The sequence below is a fragment of the Hetaerina americana genome, unplaced genomic scaffold, assembly GCF_022747635.1.
Source record: "Hetaerina americana unplaced genomic scaffold, ioHetAmer1.1.p SCAF_1, whole genome shotgun sequence".
Lineage (NCBI taxonomy): Eukaryota > Metazoa > Arthropoda > Insecta > Odonata > Calopterygidae > Hetaerina > Hetaerina americana.
The window spans coordinates 90543412-90567583 of record NW_027286069.1 but is presented as its reverse complement, the minus strand read 5'-3'; the positions used below and the strand labels follow the sequence as shown (position 1 = coordinate 90567583).

Genomic DNA, 24172 nt, shown 5'->3' with positions numbered 1-24172 from the left:
GCTTGAAAATTCCTTTTCAATCTCACAACTTGTCAGACTGAGTCCACTAAATATGGAGAAATTGTCCTTTGAAGGTGTGAAAGTGTTTTGCAAATAAAAATGATCAGATGATGAGGGATACAGCTAGAAAACTGTAATAGTTTAGGTTTGAATCCAAACTGCACAATGTACCTCATAATTGATCATTGTTTCACACTCCTGAACACAGTAATTATGGCAACAGTCATAATTTTGTGATTTTTCTGCCACCAAATTGCACTTCTCTCATACAGCTTCAGCCATATTACAGAACCTAGAAGGTCAGTATCAACCTAATCATCTGAGTAATCAAATTCCTTGTTGGTTTAAATTCATGTGAATTAGTGGTTAAATGATAAAAGAACAGCTGAAAAGGCAATGCGCACAAGAAATTATTCAAAAATCAGTTTTGAAAAATATCGGGCTCCTATTGAGGCCAAAGATTTAAGATTTGATGACAATGAAATACAATTTTCAAAAGTTTTAGTTTCTGAAGAAAAATGTATGATGATAGAATTTTTTCAATTTACAACACTAAATTAACGGTAATTTAGATTAATAATTAGGAAGAGATGAAAGGTGTTGACCGAAGTACTCTGATTGTGTATCATTTAATGGACAAGAAAATAGTTACAACTATGCCAAGTACCAAAGGTGAGAATGAGGAAAAAATAGGTGAAGCTGAACATGCTCGAGAAAGAATATTAATATTATATATATATATGTATATATATATATATGTATATATATATATATGTATATATATATATATATGTATATATATATATATATATATATATATATATATATATATATATATGTGTGTATATATATGTATAGATATGTATATATATATATATGTGTGTATATATATATATATATATATATATATATATATATATATAAAATATCTTCGGAATGGAACGCTCTTCGGCGACACACAAATATATAAAAACACAGATGTAGATTTTTAGAATATAGAGACACAAAGAAAGGACACTCACAATTTGTTATTTTACGTTTCAACAGCACGGCTGTCGTCTTCAGAATCGTTCTTCAGAATCAATTCTGAAGACGACAGCCGTGCTGTCGAAACGTAAAATAACAAATTGTGAGTGTCCTTTCTTTGTGTCTCTATATTCTAAAAATCTACATCTGTGTTTATATATATATATATATATATATATATATATATATATATATATATATATATATATATACACACACACACACACACACACATATATATATACACGAGGGTCATCCGGAAAGTAGTACCCGTTCGTGCCGCATGAAGTGCTGACGACGCGAGTAGCCGCTGGACGAGGTCAGATAGCTTCAGTGGCTTGTCTGCCTTCTCTGAGCCAAGTTGCGTGACGCTAGCATTGCCTGTGTTGTTTCTGTGATTGTTTACAATGTTTAAAAAAATTGAGAACGCCGCCAGTTGTGAAGTGAGGGCAGTGATTAAATTCCTCAATGCAAGAAACGTTCGCCCATGTGATATTCATCGCCAATTAAAGGAGGTGTATGGAGACAATGTAATGGACGAGTCGTCTGTTCGGCGGTGGTGTCGCAACTTCAACATGGGGAGGGGGAACACACACGACGATGAGCGTTCGGGGAGACCGTCTGTCATTACAGACCAACTGGTGAGCTCAGTTGACGAATTCGTGAGGAACGATCGGCGCGTCACAATTGATGACATCTGTGAGCATTTTCCCAATGTTTCTCGAACAATTGTTCATGAAATTGTTAAACACCATCTGCATTATGCAAAAATTTGTGCAAGATGGGTCCCTCGCGTATCTCAATGAGCTGGCGGCGAAGGACTATGCAGCAGGAATACAGAAACTTGTCACACGTTATGACAAATGCCTTAATTTGCTTGGAGATTATGTTGAGAAGTAGTTTAAAGTATCCTCTTTCAAATAAAATTTTTTATGTTTGTTAATATTTACTTTTGTGTCTTTATTTCACGAACGGGTACTACTTTCCGGATGACCCTCGTGTGTGTGTATATATATATATATATATATATGTATATATATATATATATATATATATATATATATATATATATATATATATATATACATATATATATATACACACATATATATATATATATACATATATATATATATACACACACACATATATATATATATATATATATATATATATATATATATAAAATTTACCATAAATCCAGGCAATCGGCTGGTTTATATCAATACTCTCTCATCAGTAAATGAAAAATCATGAGTATTTACCATCTAAGTCAACTCATGCACAAAAAGCAAATTACATACTGCAAAACCTTTAATTAATATTTTCAAGAATGCTAAAAAGGATGAGAGCATAGAAAAAGTATAGCCTTTAACTTCAGATGCCCAATGCCATAAATCATGAAACTAATTGTAGTCGCAATCACAATGAGTCAATAAACCAAGTGCAGTACCATAATTGTCACATGGCACAAAAAATGTCTTCACTCTTTATGAATAGTTTAATTTCAATTATTACTATTATTGATTAAATTATTCTTATGATTTGCCCATTGCATTTTTTTTAACCCATTCAAAGACGTAGTTTGTACCAATTAGTGTATCCTATATGATATTTTCTTATAGCATGCAGTTTACAACGCGTACTTTATGTTAACGCTCAAAAATAGTAAAGATGATTAACTTCATGATAAAAATATTGTCTTCTAGATTGAAAATATCTCTGAACAAAAAGGAAGGCATGTTACTCTATAACAACCAAGTCTAAAAACATCCCTAATACAGTATCCCTTACACCTCGGTAATGATGGGTGAAGGACATCTAACTGTAGTTTTAAATTATAATGAAACAAATTTACATTTCAAGAACATGAAACAACTAACAAACTTCTAACAAAATTTTTGGAAATAAATAAAAGAAACACAAACAAAATAACACTTATTTAAAATGAGGAACATTACATTTCAGATGAGCCACTTTTTCAAATGTTTAGTACAAATCAAAATATTTTCCTCAATAAATGAATTCCTTTAAAATCAAAGACACTAAAGGATTATGATAGTCAAGGTAGAAACTATTTCACTGCTTTTTTTCAATGCATAAAGTTGTCTGAGTGCATATGTAGCAGAAGCTAACAATTAAAGAAAAAGGGTCATAATAATAATGTCATAGAGGGTCTCTTGTCAAAGCACAAAACTTCATATGAAGTGATTCAGTGCAGTATAAATTTACCAGTTTATTTCCAATATCAATTTACAAACACAGAATTTAAAAATACTTAGTGCAAGGTATTTATATCTTTTGATTATGAAGTAACAAGTAATGATTATCCCCCAGCACTTCCGCACTTCATTTTCAAGCTCCTTAATAATTTATTTACTTGTAAAAATGTTTAAACTGTCACAAACCTAGACTATGAGTGTGAGTCCTGTAGGCAAATGGATGGATAACTTTGTTCTCACGAATTACACAGGATGTTTCCATATGCTCCTTATGCATTGGCTGAATAGAACCACCAGTTCCCAACAAAATCACACCTGCAAGTTTATCTAACCTGAAAATTCAAAATTAATTAAAAACGTTACTGTATTGTACGCAGCCATTATCAACAAAAACCTTATTGCCAGTCAAAAAATATTATGACAAATACTCACGGTCTTTCTGTATAATGCAAAAATATTCCTGAATTATCTGTGCTTCCATCTGAAAACGAAAAACTTTTCAAATTACTAATCAATGAAAACAAAAGAAAATTATGATTAAAAAGTCATTAAATAAATACACATTTCATCATCATGAACACTTAACTCTTACAATTTGTACTAAAATATTTAATATAAAAACACTACCTCAAATTATAGTAATCTACATTTTCAAAATACTAAATACTTAATTTTTACATATTCCACATACCTTTGAACTTGTCAATGTGTGCATAATGGATCTGAAGTACAAGGTACTGAATTGGTGAATCACCACCAACTCGAAAACCAACTCCCTCAGGAAGGTCTAGTTTGGGTGCATCTCTAGCCCATGCATAAATTACCTATATTTAAATAAAAGTAATCACATGATTAACACAATTAAATTAAAAGTAATTATCTCAACTAACTGGAAAACCATAGCCAGCAGCTAATGCAAAGAACTAATATTATCATAGGATCAACTATGTTCTCATGTTACAACATTAAAATGGGACGAAAAATTTATAAGTTTGAAGTGAGTATTTTAGTGTACACTACATATTTATACACATTTTTAAATGTTATCTTAGGTGCATTATCCATATATTACGCTAAAATCAAATTTAATGATTTCCTGAATCATTTTGTCATGAGATTATCAAAAGGCAATAATTCTCAACACTTTCATAACTTCTGTTTCAACCAATGTATAGAATAATAAAAAAGTAATTAACTACATGTAAACAAATTAGTTGAGGATTATGGAGTAAAATCTGTTAGTAAAGTTAGTTCGATCCGTTTTCAGTCAAAAATAAATTACCTTAGGCAGTTTAATAATTATATGAATGAATTGGATGACTCTCACCTGAGAACCCACTCTACATGGACTAGAGGCCTTCATTTCATACACGCTTGAAACCATTTCCCCACAATTCCTGAAAATAGGCAACAATGTTTTTTTATACAAGCAATAGCAAACACTTGCTCTGAAGTACAGACATATCTGGCACCACAAATTAAAGTATGGTAATAATAATACTTTATTCATTTTGAAAAATGGTATAACGTTATTATGTGTTGTCAATATAAATATTATTTATTATCTAAACTTAAAATATTACTTAATATATAAACATTCTTACATGTGATGAAGATTATGCAAAAAGAATTAATCAAATGAGCAAAGTGGGTGAGCAAGTAACCACATATATATACAATTCTTGAAACTCTGTACACAGTTTAGTAGTTTTTATGGGAGACGACCACCAGCTAAGGTCATTTCCACCATTAGGGATGGACAGGAAAGGATGAAGGGTGGAGAGATTCCCGGCGTCGGCATTAGCCCACTCTTCACGAAAGGCGCCAAGGGGTCCGCAGTTTAACGTCCCATCTCACGGACGTCGTACTCACTCAAAGTGCTCTCCAGGTAGCACTTCAAGTAAGGTTCGGGATACCACTGAAAAATATTTGTTGTCTCCAGGATTTGAACCCGGGCCCTCTCAGTGGGAAACCTGTACGTTAGCCACCGCACCTCCTCGATTTACACGAAAGCTTGAACAAATAGCTACTTAAGAACCTTATTAATCTTAACAAAAAGGTCGCAACTTTCTTGATGATTCGTCGATACTGACTTCAAGCAGAGAGAAAGTTTTTTAACTTTCGTTACCACTTGACAGTCGCATTTTAATAACGGTGATCGACAGAGGTAAAATACACTTTAGTACGGTTAATTCAATGTTCTCAGTCGGAGTACGGTTACGACACTCGTGCGCACCTTGCACAAAATATCTATTGCAGGGTATGCAACAAGTAGCACATACCGACATTGACGTGAGAGAATATGGAACCATGGACGACATTCACGGAAATTTACCGCTTTTTCTTGGATAATGCTGAGGAATTCCCGGATTCTAAAAAGCCATTACCCAGACAGATCTTGGACTGGACAGATCTTTCCCCACCGCCCCAATGGACGGACAATCGTTATTTATAAGAATCCTTCCTTTTCCTATATCCGTCTCTTCGATCGCATGGAACTTCCCAGCGGAAGCCGAATTGAATGATGATTCACACGAACACGGCATTTAAATTACGGAGCAGTACTATTTGAAAATAGTAAATCTATCATTATTTTAAAACGCGCTAGTTAACATTGTAAAACCAAGTAATCCAAGAATAAGAATGTTCAACGATAGACGCCAATTTGTATCTTAACGAGTGGCATAAAAGCCAAAAAAACTTAATCTTTCGAGGACTCCATAAAAATTGGGTGCAGTTATTTTGGAGTGCGTGGACCATCAAACTAGCGAACTGATAACTACCTCATTATAATAATACTGCAGAAACATTTCATACAGGTGAGAAATTATTTTCAAATAATATTTAGTCGCAAGTGAAAGAACATAAAGAATTTATAATAAGAGGTGTATTTGATTTTTAACCTGAGTCTGGTTGGTAGAGGACTAAATTTATGCAGTCCAAGTTTAAATTTAAGAAAGTTAAAAACAGAAAATAAACGAATTCAGAATGACATCATGCTCACTGGTCTACATGTGGCTGATTAAGCCTTCGCGAGCTGGTTGTCACAACAACATTAATCCAGCATGGTAAGGGTTATAGTAAATTCTTTGGGCGGTATCGTCACATGGAAATAACCACACGAAAATAAAATCATATCATTTTGATGCACATTGACAAATACGCTTTAATGCTTAGATGAATATCGTTGCTAAAAATATTGCTAAAATCCCCGGAATGGTCATAAATTCCTGGTTTCTCCCGAGGAAACTGAAATTCCCGAACAATTCCCGGATATGCTGGAATTCCAGGAACCTACACACCCAGTAAACATTACACAAATGAGTATTGAACAACTCACCAAACTGCCTCTTTACTTCCCGGAGTTGTACATCCATACAAAAGCATATGGTGGGCAGTATCCATGGTTGCATTAGGCTCAAATCCCACTGCAAAAAAATTGGCATAAGAATATATTACCAACGTATATTCTATTCATAAAACGCACACATAGCTGTCCAAATTAAGTTATTCTAGAACTTTTTCTTAAGTAAGAAGAGAAGATTTCAAATCATAGAGATTTATTTTATCTAAGATGCTACATTTTAAATAAAATAATTGCAGTATTTAACTAATAACTCACCAATATAAAAGTTCTTTGATGAATCAATTTTTATAGGCGTGCATAAGTATAATTCCGGCTGAAAAATGAAGGCAATAAGGAATTATTAATGTCTGACATTCTCACAAATGATTAAAACGGGAAAACTACAACAAACACATTAATTAAAATTTAACATGTTGGGAGAAATGTTTCTCTGACGTTGACTTTCCGAGATAGTACGGCAAACTACTTAAATTTATCCATACTAAAAAGAAAGACTCGTACTTTTCCACAGATTTTATTATACGGTACAACGCGTTTCACCGACTTGCGGCATCATCAGGTTCTGATCAATTCCGATCATTCCGAGTTCGGAATCGGTTCTGATCATTCCGAGTTCTGATCAAAGGCGCCCGTCTATCCCATTATGCGACAAAAATAAAGTTCAATACGCCACATATGGTACACCACGCTCAATATTATTGAATTGGGCGCTCAAGTAGTCAAAACTGCCGTCAAGAAGCTTGATTACTAAACCTATGAAATTCGAAGATAAACATTCTAGCGTGTGACCTCGGAAGTCGAAGGGCCGAATACGCGTTGTACCGTATAATAAAATCTGTGGAAAAGTACGAGTCTTTCTTTTTACGAGTTCTTAATATCCATACTCGTAGTATGGATATTAAATACTTCCACGAAGTGAAGCCTGAAACAATAGAATATATACTTAAATTTAATAAATATTACTCAACGTACTAAACAAAACACAAATCCCTTTCATTTTTTTCCTCAAAATTCGAATAATTTTGGGTAAGTGTGAAATTTTCGACTAAGAGACTGATTGATTGATTACCAAGTATTCAACCGTATTCGCTGAGGTTTAGTGGAACATCATTATTACACAATGAGTAAATGATTCCTTGGAGTTTGCAAGCGAGGCTAAAAAAACGAAAATAAACACAGGAGGAGCTATACAAGCAGTAACCTCGAGCCCGTTGAAAACAAGAAAATCAATGATATTTCATCGGTTCTCACTTTGTGCTCCCAAGACGTTAAGAACTCCTGGATTAACATTCCAGCCATTTACTGCTATTGAGACAATTTCAAGGTGTTATCATTCAACATTTATATTCACAAAAAATTATACCTTAAAAAAAGTGGTCTAAACCTTCTCACGCAAATTTAAAAGTACCTAATCGTAATAAATATTCTACTATTTGAATAAACTATTTCCCAAAGAAGACGGGACTTTTCTAAGAAGAATAGGAATAAGCGTTTTGAAAAATAAATATGCTGAGTTAATATCTGCTTTCCTAACTCCGCTAGCGGCATATTCTGCGCCATTCAATTTATTGGTGGTAAATTTCAAAGAAACTGCGGGAGATGCCGCAACGGTGACTTTTAACGGAGTCATCCGCTAATATGCATTTCAATTCAACAATTTCAGAATCATTCGCCTTGACCGTGATTCCGGTCAAGGTGAATGATTTTTACCCTCTGAAATTATTTAATTGTTGTATTGGCGGTAGTTAAAATAAAAAGGTTAATGATCTTCTACAGAAGTGGTCCGTTAGGAATGCTCACACTTCTGAAATACACTGAATGGTTATGTTGAGTAATTAAAACACATTAATGATTAAATATCTGAACATTTCACCTGACCACTTTTTTTGTTCATGATATTTAGTCGTAAAATCTAGTTTGTTCAAAATAAATCTCTTTGAATGAGATGCTATGACCCTTGCTAAAGCTACTATATGGTAATATAATTTTAAAAGTAACTTTCAAAACCAAATTTAGTGACCGACACTAAGCGTTATACTAATGTTTAAAATATTATTTGGTTTTACGTGTTTTATGTTTGTCGCCAGACTTCGACGCCTTCTTCTTTTCTTTTGTCAGCAAATACAAGTCGAGAATATGACGAGGTGGCGCCCAGGTAAAGTACCTTCACGTTATTTTCCCCCTTTCATAATAGGCTCAAGTTTTCCCGCGGACCTAATACATTTGAATTAGAACGCATTGAAATTGGATGAGAGAATAAGAATATTTTTCTAAACGCTAACTACATTAAATTTATTTGTTTCCTTGAAAGTGAGGCGTTGTCATCATTTTTGAGGCCTACTCAAAAGAAAACAGGCAGGAATTTTAATGACTCCTTATTTACGGCTTACTAATGACCAGAATTCGGACGCTAGTAAAGGCAAAAGACAATGGACGTCAGCACGAAGAGGACCACTCAAGAGCAAGGAGCAGGGCGTGGGTGAACTGCACACACTTCCGCCATTGGCAAATGCACGATCACACCATTGCTTGTCCAACGAAACACATCGACGTATTTCTTTTAAGGCAAAAGCAAACACGGGAACACGAATCGGTGTTACAGTGACATGGAAATAGCCAAATTGGGTCACTTTTTGGATGTTGATATGAGGAAATGCGATGACTTGTTCTTTCAAATATGAACCCCTGGAGATGTTTCCAGGCATATATTCGATTACTAAAATAAGCTCGCGTTCCAACAAACCGTGCTTCCGCTTCCGCCTTCAAAACAAAGCCCCTAGTTCATAAGAGAGGTGTCCAACCGTGGCTGACCTAAAGTGCCAAGTAAATTTCGAAAATTGTGTCATTAAAAACGCAATTTTTCCCACAATCTAGCCATAACACCATTTCAAAATTCCCAGAACCAAGAAAAAATAGGACGATTTGAAGACACTCGCAAAGTCTATTTTGTTCTCGGCGGCCAATCAGACATTTTTCTATGTTCTCGAAGCGTGAATAGTTTGAATTAGGAAAAAAACAAGAATATTTGCTGAGGACACGCATGTGGACCCTATGATTTGAGCTGAAAAATATATTTTAAAATCCGAAATCTTATTTATCACTCCATAAAAATCTAATTATAAGTAAAGGTCAAATTAACCACCAGTAGCAATTTAAGGACAATAGAAAATTCACTGAATAATGAAGCTGGCATCATCAAATTAACTGGCAGGTAATCAACATCACTCTTTTTTCATATCCGCCGAGTTCTGATCAAAGGCGCCGGTCTATCCCATTATGTGACAAAAATAAAGTTCAATACGCCACATATGGTACACCACGCTCAATATTATTGAATTGGGCGCTCAAGTAGTCAAAACTGCCGGCAAGAAGCTTGATTACTAAACCTATGAAATTCGAAGATAAACATTCTAGCGTGTGACCTCGGAAGTCGAAGGGCCGAATACTAGCGACTATGCCCGGCATCACCGGACCACTTCATCCGAACAGCTGTAACTGGATTTAACTCGTATCAGAGACATTTTTATCTACGTGGGCAATTTTTCTTTGTGTCAGTGTCGAATGTGAGCACGTAATTTTGCCGATGCTTTGGGAGTAAGCTATTTAATTGCGGAGCGCTCTGAATCCATCTTTCCCACATTCTTTGGATTTCTCCCAACAGTTCCTTCCCCTCCCCCGCCATGCCTAGCATCCATTCATTTATTTTCCTCTCTTTGTCTACTTCACCTTTTCCATCCTTCTCCACGCCCACCTTTCAAATGCCTCCAAGCTACACGTGGCATCTTGCTTCAATTACCATCTTTCCACCCCGTACAAACAAAACCAGAAATTTAACATAAATACATATACTGTGACTAAAAATTAAGAAATGCTTAATTTTTTATGTCGCATGCTTCGTGTGTAATCCCCCTTTCCACTAGCCCTACCGGTGGCTGGCAGTTAACGTGTAGATAGGAAGAAGCTGAGGGTGCCCAGCGGCGTCACCTGGAACCGAACCATGAAGCACCTTAGGTCCTTGGTCCAGGCAGTAGCAAAGAGGTCTAGAAATATTTAAGTAAAGATAGGAAGACGAGTTACCAGATAGGTGGTAAAGTATCAAAAAAGAGATTTATAAAGCCACAAATTAAACCATGAGAACGATTCCTCATGATAGGAATAGGGCAAGGAGACCATGAGTAACAGACGAGCTGATTGCGAAGATAGGCGAGAGAACGAAAGGGAAGAATGTGAATGGGGAATTGGGAAGAAGGAAGTACAAAGAGATAAATAACAGCCTGATACGATAATCTACTTGGGCAAAAGAAGCGTGGTGTAAAATTTAGAGAGAGGATATGGAGAGTTTACCAAGGTAGGTAGAAATAGGTGCGCTGTACAGAAGGTGAAAGAACTATCAGGAAGTATAAAAGGAAAAACCGTGCACACTATTAGAGATGCGGCAGGAAAATTATCAACTTGTCCGAGAAAGATTCAAGAGAGATGGAAATAATACAAAATGTATCTACACATATGATAAGAATATTAGGCCAGGAAGTTTAGACACACAAAGATAATAAGATGTAGACGTGTAGATGGGGACACCTTCGTCCCAGCCATACTTGATTGCGAGATAGAAAGATCATTAAGGGAATTGAAATCAAATAAAGCCGTGGGGATGGATAAACATCCTTGGAAACTATTTAGGACTTTAGGAAAAAGCGGACGGAAAGGTTTTTTATGGGCTGACTTATAGAATCGGAAGAATTGGGCCGGATACAACGGAAAATCACAATGCCCATTCGAAAAAATGGAAATACAATCGTAAGTAATGACTCTCGAATAACAAGTTTGTTTTCGCACGAAGCTAAAGTAGTAATTAGGATCATCAATAAGAAGATGGAGAGGATGGCAATGAGGTAGGGGCTACAAAATTAATACATACTTAGGGTATCGTCAGTTTGAATTCAGGAAGGGGTGAAGCACGAGTGATGCCGAAGCAGCTATGGGGTAACTAACATAAAGTAACTTCAAGTACAATCAGGATGGATATTTGTTTTGTAGACTTCGAGAAGGTGTTAGATAGAGTAAATTGGGTGGAATTTATAATCGTATTAGAGAAAATAAGAGTATAATGTCGAGATGAGTTATTTACCTGCAACTTGCACTTGACTCAGACTACTCGTGCGTGTGGCGGATGGATAGTCGGGCTGAGCATCGTTAGGAAGCAGTAAAAGACAGTTTCCCATTATCACCCAGACTTTCAGCGCAAACGTAGAGGAAATGGTAAAAGAGGCATGTGAAGAACTGGAGATAAGAATGAAAGTTGGTGGGGAATTCATAAAAATCAGTTAGGTTTTCGGACGATCGAGTTTTAGTTAGTTAGCCAGCCAAGGAGATACAATGACTGCTTCGCCCATTAGAAAATCAATGCGATAGATATCGGATGCAGATCAATGTAGACAGAAAACAGAGATTTCGAGTTTTCGAGAAGGAGGAATGCTGAGTTACATGTAAAATTAGGGAGGAAAAAATTAGACCAAGTGGAAAAGTTAACATGAATCGCAAGTGTTTTGGACCAATATGGTCAAAGCAGTAGGGTCCTACGAAGAATTCCGTGAGCCAAAGAACCTTTCACGAGGAGGAGGTTGATGACAGGGGTGTTGACTAAGAGTGTCAAGAAAATGCTCGTCAAACTTTAAAAAAGAGGGTGGTTTCGTACATTTCGTACAAAACCACGCTCGGTTGCAGCGACATGGTCGTTGAAGCAAGATAATAGGCATATATTGGAGGTTTTTTTGAATTTGGGAATGGAGAAGGATGGAAAAGGTAAAATGGAAAAAGAAAAACTAACGAAGAGCATTGTAGGGGAGGAGATGCGATCGTTGAAAAAAATCCAAAAAAAGACAGGAAAAGTGGGGCAAAAGTATTTTGATTGGCGATGGAATGCTGAAGACTTTGTTAGAGCGCATGATGTTAGGCAAGCGAGGTAGGGGTATGGGAGGTATTACGTACTCGTATTTTGAGCAGAATGAACGGAGATGGAAAGTATTCGGAATTGAAGAACAGTTTGATGTAGTGAGGCGGTGTGTCATGCTGTATCTTGTTAGACGAAGCTAAGAAATGCAACGATGATCAGTCTCTGTCATCCGAAACCTACTTAAACCATAGACTACAACTACTAATAATATACAGACTGTATTCTCTATATACAGCTAAATATAAGATAAGCAACAAACAATCAACTCAATAACTTCACTGAATATTTATGTTCACTGAATAGTTTTATTTGCATATTCGTCGGTTCACTTACAAAGTCATATTCATGCATTACATAGTCATGTCCATATTTCCATATCAAATGAGTTGGTAATTTTCCAGAGACTTGAGTCTGTGGCAAATTACTAACTCATTTGATGTGAACATCAAACAATTCCACGCAGTGAAACTTCTTAGGGACAAGTATTTCATATAACTCATATTTCCCTCGTATTTTACAATTTTTATACATTGGATACATTGTGGTAGGTAATAGAGTATAATGTGAAATTGTGAATCAAGAAATCTTTGGTACTACGAGTATTTTGTAACGTATTATTATTGGCCGCGCATATCCATTTGCCTCGGCAAACATCACTCAGGTCAGAAGCCATTAAATAAATAAGATTTGAATATGGAATTGTATTAAAAAGTAAAATCAACTTAAGACAAGCGTAGAGTAGTTTTCTTTCAAATTGAAACTTAAGATCCTTCTCATGAGGCGTTATTATTCATGGAATGGATATTTACATGACAAGCAAAGGCAGTGTATTGTGCTTTCATTATACATTCTATATGTTCTTTTTGAAGCTTGGTCATAGAGCTGAAATGCACCTGCATTTTGTACTTTTCTTTGTGTTTGACGGCTCCCTTATCTACATGATATGCATGATCAGTGAACCATAAAAATATCATTATTATCTTTTTAAAAGTTAACGACTAGCTTCCTGGCACGGAATATATGTTCAACAACTCGCATGTACAGGTATTATAAACAGTTCAAGCAAGAGTAGCTTTTGTTAAAAATGCCATTTCGTTAAATTTATCAAATAATAACTTAATTCACAATTTATTCCGCAAAAATATCAAATGATTAATTTATGTCGCTATATTTCGCTCAATAATACAAATTATTTTTTTCGAGGGGAATCGGGATGGTGCGGTGGCTAACGTACAGGCTTCCCACCGAGAGGACCCGTGTTCAAATCCTGGAGACAACAAATATTTTTCAGCGGTATCCCGATCCCTACTTGAGGTGCTTTGTGGAGAGCACTTTGAGTGAGTACAACATTGATCGGACAGGACGTTAAGCTGCGAACCCCTTGGCACCTTCCGACATAATTAGGCTAATGCCGACGCCGGCTTTCTCTCCACCCTTCTTTTCCCATCCATCCCTAATGACCTTAGATGTCGGTCGCCTCCCATAAAAACTACTACAACTACTAATTTTATTCGATTAAGGTTTATCAAATAATTTTATGTAGTCGTTGCAATTTCGCATGCCCCATGGAATTTCTTTAGTACGCGTATCGACGAGTTTAAAGTTACGGATCGGTGAAATCTAAGTTATGCCCCAAATTGCCGACATAGGTATAGAGTTATACAGTGTTACGATTGCAAATGATAATCCAACGGTAAAGGTAGGGATTTGGATGGACACAGCCTAGATAGCGGTAAAATGATGTATTTACTTTACAATAAGCCTCTCTTCAATAGCGCATACTTCTTTCATTTCGTCCAGCATTCCAATCCTTTTCTTTCCCTTTCTTCGCTTATAGGTGGTGTAGGGGTTAGGTGGTAGAAGAGACTCCATAGTCTCAATTTCACCTCAAAATAAAAACGAATATCTATCTTACCTAACGTTCTCCCCTCTATCGCAGTCTTCAATATTCGTAGAGAGCTCAAAAACAACGGACAAAATCTACGTCACACACTACGAAATGGTTAGATTGATCCCGTAGCCTTCTCTTTAGAATTATTAAAACTCATATTTTCACAGTCTGTAGAAAGTTAATAAAAATCAGCCGCATTAACTCCCTGATTTCTCATGTTTACATTGTGTTTTGTATGACGATGTTGACAAATGACTACCACAAAGCAATGCATTTGTCGATAGTATTTCAGCGATGCCATCATGCTACCGGCTGGGCAGCCCGACACTCAATCAGCATCCAGAAATGGCATCAGCGCCTTTTACGGAATAACTTCTGATGCCGTTTCACGTAGCCCATGCCATAGTGGCATCCTTAAGCAAATACATACTAGCATCGGGCGCCATCGCGAGGGAATAACCTTCCAGGCATCCTTAAAGGAGTCCCTTTAACCTTGTGAATGACCCCATTCGGTTTGAGTGTGTCTGTAGTTGGTAAATGGTGAGGAAGTAACATTCCCGCAAACTAAAAGAAGAGGGTATTCTGGTTGAGAGGTTGTGGTTGGTCACTGCCCCCGTGGAATTTATTTTCCCACAAAACATCACAACAATTTTAGTTTTATTTTTGGTACGAGTGATGCTAATATATTACGGCTATAGGATTTTTCCTTTAATTTCTTAACATACATTAAGACGATCTCTTCTACGATTGTGTGATAGAAAGGAAAATCCATTAAAGATTAACCTGCATCAGTTAGGTTCACTACGAATTTTGATAAAGTTAATATTAGCACAACTAATTAATTTTCGGAAGTCTAATTTTCCGAAATCTTAAGTATTATGCATGATCATCATTGTCAATGGCTTTAATAAAATACATGCATCTTAATATTTACTATTGTATTTAAAATGTGATTTAAAGTAAAGCAAATACATCTGCAATCCATTTTGCGGGTTGCGTCTAACAATTGCTTTTGGTTTTACAGCACATCAAAAACGCAATATTATTCCCTAGGTACGACAGCTAATTGAACCACTGCTGCTGTTATTGTTAAACATCACAAACCAAGTCATAGAATTGCATGAAAGTATGCCCAACATGATAAGCATAGTAGGGAATGCCATATCCAACTGCAGTTGTTATACCATACGTCAGCCGTTCTGGTAGATCAATCCACTGAACTGCATCGCGTCTCCTGTAGATAAAGGGTAATGTTTTCCTCAAAAGCGACTACTCTAATCGACCCTCGCTTGAAACTCACTTGAGTGCAGTGATATTAACGTAAGAGCAATTGGGTGTTTTCAACTCACCACTGATAATTATCCCAACGACTACTTCGTCTTTATTACTGATTAGGTCAAAATAACCACCACGGGGCTGCCATGCGTCGAGATCATTTAACGAGCAACGATTTTGATAGAATAAACCGGTATTGGATTAATCTCTCTATAATGAATGTACAAGGTTTCTTGAAGAGAGAAAATAAGGATTCTAGAATATTATTCCCGTTCGTTCAAAGCTACAATCTCGAGTCACGACGGGCTTTGGCTCACTCACTGAATGGCATCAAATTGAGACCACTTCCAAACGACAAACAATAATTTATAACTTCACCGATTGTCAGGGACACTGCGGACTAAATATTGCTTCCCAGTGAATGTGAACATTGCTTCAATGTCTATCACTTACTGAGCTGTTTAACGGTCGGTTTCGAACTTAACTAGCGATCATAACACTGAGTTTCGGCCTTAACTAGAAGTTAAAGTTGACCTGCAATTTAACGAGACATTATGAAACCTCGTCTACACGAAGGAAAGAATAAACTCATTTGGGCACATTATAACAGTTGACATCTTCCGAAGACAAATGTCAATGCGAGCCGAAATAAATCGAGAGGACTACGCAAGGAAGAAGAAGTGAAAAGAAATAGACATAGAAGCAAAGAAATACGAAGATAATTAGAGGGAAGCAGATAGGAGACTAAACTGTAAAGCTGTATTAAACCAATCTTACGATTGAAGAATACCTTTCGGGTTAAAATAATGAAGATGTACAGATAACTTCTGAGAAACGGGTAAGAAAGTTCGAATTAAGTAGATTTTCCATGCAAAGCAGTGTGTTTAATATATTCCATTTTTGCCGTTGAAGAAACGAAAAACATATTTGCCAGGATTTTGTGCATAATAATGTTTTCAATAATTGAGTTGTAAATGTACATCCTGAACAGTGATATTATCCTACAACATATAACAATATTGCATTTACGAATTTTGACATCATAAAACGTTGCTAACATATATCCTTGGACACAAATTGCGTGGCGTCGCAAAGATTCCCACGTGCGATATTCTTACGGGTCTCAGAACCCAGAAATAAAATAAAATCAGCTCCAAATTGAACAGGATGAAAAATAATAATCCATAAGCAATACATTCTTTTTAAAATTCAAATGAAATACCCATTAAAAACCACGAATTTGTGGAATTTTCCAAATAATTGGAGAGCATTTGCATACATTTAATACAAGAAATGACAGTTCTGCCACAAGTTCCCCGATACTCATTAAAAACCACAAGCGATGCTTTATTTTGGAGTCGCACAAAATACAAAGCATGCTATTAATTAGAAAAGAATGAGAATTGGCAACAGTCCCAGGATAACTAAATTCCATTCATCAAGGCAGCTCGGTTTATTCACGGACTTTCGTCGTGAAACAGTGTCAACAAGAATTGAACATAAATATTTCGTCATGCAGTGGAACAAATACTGCACGAGTGCTTCTTTCCGCAGCTATTAATATTCATTATGGGCAGAGATTTCTTGTACATGACCATCTAAGAATGTATACTACATATATACACCCCTTTTGGGAAATTCATCCGAGTTATATACATATATGTTTAGGAAAATGTGGGAGGAAGAGGCTATATGGGCTGATCCGTAGTATTTATAGGGAAGGAATTTGGCTGGGAGACTTTGTGAGATCAGTTTTAGTTCCTATTCCGAAAAAGGTAAAGGCTACATATTGTGAGGACTACAGGACAATAAGTTTGATATCCCACGCAGTTTGAGGATATGGAAAGTGTGCGGAGGAAGGGTGAAATTGATGCGCTGTACCGCAAAGTTAAATCTTTAGCGGGAAGTAAGAAAGGAAGGTCGATGATAGCAGTTAGAGATGAGGTGGGTAAGAAAATAGTCGACGCAGGGAAGATCCAAAAGAGATGGAAGGAATACATAGAAGAACTGTATAGTAAAAAACTTAGACCAAAAAAGTTAGACGTTGAAAAAGAATATGACGTAGAGGAAGACAGCTTAGGTCCAGGCATACTAGAAAATGAGATACAAAGAGCATTAAAGGAGATAAAACAAAATAAGGCCGTGAAGGTGGATAACATTCCCGCGGAACTATTGAAATGCTTAGGAAAATGTGGGAGGAAGAGGCTATATGGACTCATTCGTAGTATTTATGAGGAAGGAATCTGGCTGGAAGACTTTGTGAGATCAGTTTTAGTTCCTATTCCGAAAAAGGTAAAGGCTACTGTACATTATGCCAGGACTACAGGACGATAAGTTTGATATCCCACGAAGCTAAAGTTTTTCTCAGGATCATAAACAAAATATAGTATATATATATATATATATATATATACTATATATATATATATATATATATATATATATATATATATATATATATATATATATATATATATATATATATATATATAGTAGAGTAAAAAACAATTACGGAGCTTTTACCTCTATCAAAACTGATAGTAACATAGAGTATGATAAATTCAGGCGATTTATGGATATCCTTTCCTTAAATTAAAAAAAGTGAGATCAAAACATAATTTCCCTTGTGATTGCCCCTGCGTGTCCTTTTAATCGATATTTACAACAGTAGGCATTTTTGTGACGGTTACAACGTAGTTATTTCGAGATAATGCATTGTTAGTATCGAGATTATGGATACGTTTATCAACAGAATCATATGCTTAAGTTAAACGCAATTAAATCGTTGCTTTTATTTATCATACATATAATTTAAACTCTTATATAAAAACATATATGTATACATACATACATTAGGTAATCTACCGGTTAAGGATGGACATCAGTACTAATTAAATAATTTGTGACCCCTAGCAAAACACAACATCCTACTTTACATCAGGTCCCTCTTCAGCTCCGAGTACTTTCTTCTTCCCTTCATCCCGTCCAACATCCCTATCCTGTTCCTTCCCTTTCCTCGTTTGCCTAACATTCTCTCCTCAATTATAGCCTTCAACATCCCGCTGCCGGTCGATACCCCCTTCATCCACTTTTCCTGCCTCCATAGGATTGCTCCCAACAAACCCCTCTCTTCGCCCACCATACCAAGTACTTCCTCATTTGTTTTCTTCTCTGTCCATTTCATCTTCTTCATCCTTCTCCACACCCACATTTCATAAGCCTCCAGTCTACGACTATCCTCCTGCTTCAATGACCACGTTTCCGCGCCGTACATAGCTACGCTCCATATCAAAGTTTTTACGAGTCTCTTCTTAACATCCTTACTCAACGTTCCTGTCATCAACTCCCTCCTCCTTGTGAAAGCCTCTTTGCCTAGCGCGATTCTTCTCCTTACGTCCCTACTAATTTGACCGTGTTGGTCCAAAACACTACCAAGATACGTTAACTGTTCTACCTGCTCTAGTTTTTGACCTCCTATTTTAATGTTAAGCTTAGCCTTTTTCTTTCTAGAGAATCGCATAACCTTTGTTTTATTAATATTGATTCTCATCCCATACCTGTCGCACTGAATTTCCAATTCACTCAGCAATGCTTGCAGCCCCTTGGCTGACTGACAAACTAAAGCTTGGTCATCAGCAAACCTAACTGATTTTACGAATTCCCCGCCCACTTTCATTCCTACCTTGAGTTCTTCCCATGCCTCTTTGATCATTTCCTCTGCATACAGGTTGAACAGCAACGGTGATAATGGGCAACCCTGCCTTTCACCTCTTCCTGACACTGCCCAACCGGACTCCCCGTTCCCCACTCGCACCTGAGTAGTCTGAGACATGTACAGGCTGCAGATTAGCCTCCTTTCCCTCCAATCTATTCCTATTTTCTGCAATATACTCATTAGTTTTCCCAATTCACTCTATCAAACGCTTTTTCGAAATCTACGAAACAGGCAAATACCTCCTGGTTGTGTTCTATATTCCTCTCGATTAATAATCTCATTACTGCAATGGCATCACGCGTACCTCTCCCTTTCCTAAACCCAAACTGATCATCCCCTAAGTAATCATTTGCCCTACTCTCTATCCTTTTGTTTATGATCCTGAGAAAAACTTTAGCTTCGTGGGATATCAAACTTATCGTCCTGTAGTCCTGGCATAATGTACAGTAGCCTTTACCTTTTTCGGAATAGGAACTAAAACTGATCTCACAAAGTCTTCCAGCCAGATTCCTTCCTCATAAATACTACGAATGAGTCCATATAGCCTCTTCCTCCCACATTTTCCTAAGCATTTCAATAGTTCCGCGGGAATGTTATCCACCTTCACGGCCTTATTTTGTTTTATCTCCTTTAATGCTCTTTGTATCTCATTTTCTAGTATGCCTGGACCTAAGCTGTCTTCCTCTACGTCATATTCTTTTTCAACGTCTAACTTTTTTGGTCTAAGTTTTTTACTATACAGTTCTTCTATGTATTCCTTCCATCTCTTTTGGATCTTCCCTGCGTCGACTATTTTCTTACCCACCTCATCTCTAACTGCTATCATCGACCTTCCTTTCTTACTTCCCGCTAAAGATTTAACTTTGCGGTACAGCGCATCAATTTCACCCTTCCTCCGCACACTTTCCATATCCTCAAACTGCGTGGGATATCAAACTTATTGTCCTGTAGTCCTCACAATATGTAGCCTTTACCTTTTTCGGAATAGGAACTAAAACTGATCTCACAAAGTCTCCCAGCCAAATTCCTTCCCTATAAATACTACGGATCAGCCCATATAGCCTCTTCCTCCCACATTTTCCTAAACATATATGTATATAACTCGGATGAATTTCCCAAAAGGGGTGTATATATGTAGTATACATTCTTAGATGGTCATGTACAAGAAATCTCTGCCCATAATGAATATTAATAGCTGCGGAAAGAAGCACTCGTGCAGTATTTGTTCCACTGCATGACGAAATATTTATGTTCAATTCTTGTTGACACTGTTTCACGACGAAAGTCCGTGAATAAACCGAGCTGCCTTGATGAATGGAATTTAGTTATCCTGGGACTGTTGCCAATTCTCATTCTTTTCTAATTAATAGCATGCTTTGTATTTTGTGCGACTCCAAAATAAAGCATCGCTTGTGGTTTTTAATGAGTATCGGGGAACTTGTGGCAGAACTGTCATTTCTTGTATTAAATGTATGCAAATGCTCTCCAATTATTTGGAAAATTCCACAAATTCGTGGTTTTTAATGGGTATTTCATTTGAATTTTAAAAAGAATGTATTGCTTATGGATTATTATTTTTCATCCTGTTCAATTTGGAGCTGATTTTATTTTATTTCTGGGTTCTGAGACCCGTAAGAATATCGCACGTGGGAATCTTTGCGACGCCACGCAATTTGTGTCCAAGGATATATGTTAGCAACGTTTTATGATGTCAAAATTCGTAAATGCAATATTGTTATATGTTGTAGGATAATATCACTGTTCAGGATGTACATTTACAACTCAATTATTGAAAACATTATTATGCACAAAATCCTGGCAAATATGTTTTTCGTTTCTTCAACGGCAAAAATGGAATATATTAAACACACTGCTTTGCATGGAAAATCTACTTAATTCGAACTTTCTTACCCGTTTCTCAGAAGTTATCTGTACATCTTCATTATTTTAACCCGAAAGGTATTCTTCAATCGTAAGATTGGTTTAATACAGCTTTACAGTTTAGTCTCCTATCTGCTTCCCTCTAATTATCTTCGTATTTCTTTGCTTCTATGTCTATTTCTTTTCACTTCTTCTTCCTTGCGTAGTCCTCTCGATTTATTTCGGCTCGCATTGACATTTGTCTTCGGAAGATGTCAACTGTTATAATGTGCCCAAATGAGTTTATTCTTTCCTTCGTGTAGACGAGGTTTCATAATGTCTCGTTAAATTGCAGGTCAACTTTAACTTCTAGTTAAGGCCGAAACTCAGTGTTATGATCGCTAGTTAAGTTCGAAACCGACCGTTAAACAGCTCAGTAAGTGATAGACATTGAAGCAATGTTCACATTCACTGGGAAGCAATATTTAGTCCGCAGTGTCCCTGACAATCGGTGAAGTTATAAATTATTGTTTGTCGTTTGGAAGTGGTCTCAATTTGATGCCATTCAGTGAGTGAGCCAAAGCCCGTCGTGACTCGAGATTGTAGCTTTGAACGAACGGGAATAATATTCTAGAATCCTTATTTTCTCTCTTCAAGAAACCTTGTACATTCATTATAGAGAGATTAATCCAATACCGGTTTATTCTATCAAAATCGTTGCTCGTTAAATGATCTCGACGCATGGCAGCCCCGTGGTGGTTATTTTGACCTAATCAGTAATAAAGACGAAGTAGTCGTTGGGATAATTATCAGTGGTGAGTTGAAAACACCCAATTGCTCTTACGTTAATATCACTGCACTCAAGTGAGTTTCAAGCGAGGGTCGATTAGAGTAGTCGCTTTTGAGGAAAACATTACCCTTTATCTACAGGAGACGCGATGCAGTTCAGTGGATTGATCTACCAGAACGGCTGACGTATGGTATAACAACTGCAGTTGGATATGGCATTCCCTACTATGCTTATCATGTTGGGCATACTTTCATGCAATTCTATGACTTGGTTTGTGATGTTTAACAATAACAGCAGCAGTGGTTCAATTAGCTGTCGTACCTAGGGAATAATATTGCGTTTTTGATGTGCTGTAAAACCAAAAGCAATTGTTAGACGCAACCCGCAAAATGGATTGCAGATGTATTTGCTTTACTTTAAATCACATTTTAAATACAATAGTAAATATTAAGATGCATGTATTTTATTAAAGCCATTGACAATGATGATCATGCATAATACTTAAGATTTCGGAAAATTAGACTTCCGAAAATTAATTAGTTGTGCTAATATTAACTTTATCAAAATTCGTAGTGAACCTAACTGATGCAGGTTAATCTTTAATGGATTTTCCTTTCTATCACACAATCGTAGAAGAGATCGTCTTAATGTATGTTAAGAAATTAAAGGAAAAATCCTATAGCCGTAATATATTAGCATCACTCGTACCAAAAATAAAACTAAAATTGTTGTGATGTTTTGTGGGAAAATAAATTCCACGGGGGCAGTGACCAACCACAACCTCTCAACCAGAATACCCTCTTCTTTTAGTTTGCGGGAATGTTACTTCCTCACCATTTACCAACTACAGACACACTCAAACCGAATGGGGTCATTCACAAGGTTAAAGGGACTCCTTTAAGGATGCCTGGAAGGTTATTCCCTCGCGATGGCGCCCGATGCTAGTATGTATTTGCTTAAGGATGCCACTATGGCATGGGCTACGTGAAACGGCATCAGAAGTTATTCCGTAAAAGGCGCTGATGCCATTTCTGGATGCTGATTGAGTGTCGGGCTGCCCAGCCGGTAGCATGATGGCATCGCTGAAATACTATCGACAAATGCATTGCTTTGTGGTAGTCATTTGTCAACATCGTCATACAAAACACAATGTAAACATGAGAAATCAGGGAGTTAATGCGGCTGATTTTTATTAACTTTCTACAGACTGTGAAAATATGAGTTTTAATAATTCTAAAGAGAAGGCTACGGGATCAATCTAACCATTTCGTAGTGTGTGACGTAGATTTTGTCCGTTGTTTTTGAGCTCTCTACGAATATTGAAGACTGCGATAGAGGGGAGAACGTTAGGTAAGATAGATATTCGTTTTTATTTTGAGGTGAAATTGAGACTATGGAGTCTCTTCTACCACCTAACCCCTACACCACCTATAAGCGAAGAAAGGGAAAGAAAAGGATTGGAATGCTGGACGAAATGAAAGAAGTATGCGCTATTGAAGAGAGGCTTATTGTAAAGTAAATACATCATTTTACCGCTATCTAGGCTGTGTCCATCCAAATCCCTACCTTTACCGTTGGATTATCATTTGCAATCGTAACACTGTATAACTCTATACCTATGTCGGCAATTTGGGGCATAACTTAGATTTCACCGATCCGTAACTTTAAACTCGTCGATACGCGTACTAAAGAAATTCCATGGGGCATGCGAAATTGCAACGACTACATAAAATTATTTGATAAACCTTAATCGAATAAAATTAGTAGTTGTAGTAGTTTTTATGGGAGGCGACCGACATCTAAGGTCATTAGGGATGGATGGGAAAAGAAGGGTGGAGAGAAAGCCGGCGTCGGCATTAGCCTAATTATGTCGGAAGGTGCCAAGGGGTTCGCAGCTTAACGTCCTGTCCGATCAATGTTGTACTCACTCAAAGTGCTCTCCACAAAGCACCTCAAGTAGGGATCGGGATACCGCTGAAAAATATTTGTTGTCTCCAGGATTTGAACACGGGTCCTCTCGGTGGGAAGCCTGTACGTTAGCCACCGCACCATCCCGATTCCCCTCGAAAAAAA

At 36.7% G+C, this 24172-nt stretch overlaps 1 protein-coding gene across 1 annotated transcript in view; it reads right to left on the bottom strand.

Moving 5' to 3' along the window:
* Positions 1–24172, bottom strand: part of Phm (Peptidylglycine-alpha-hydroxylating monooxygenase) — a 44161-nt gene that overhangs the window by 8088 nt on the left and 11901 nt on the right. Inside the window, exons 2-7 of the mRNA XM_071593105.1 lie at positions 6871–6928; positions 6589–6676; positions 4576–4645; positions 3940–4072; positions 3681–3729; positions 3435–3580 (exon numbers count right to left, since the gene is read on the bottom strand). Coding sequence (XP_071449206.1) covers positions 3435–3580; positions 3681–3729; positions 3940–4072; positions 4576–4645; positions 6589–6676; positions 6871–6928 — 544 coding nt within the window. The remainder of the gene's footprint in view (positions 1–3434; positions 3581–3680; positions 3730–3939; positions 4073–4575; positions 4646–6588; positions 6677–6870; positions 6929–24172) is intronic.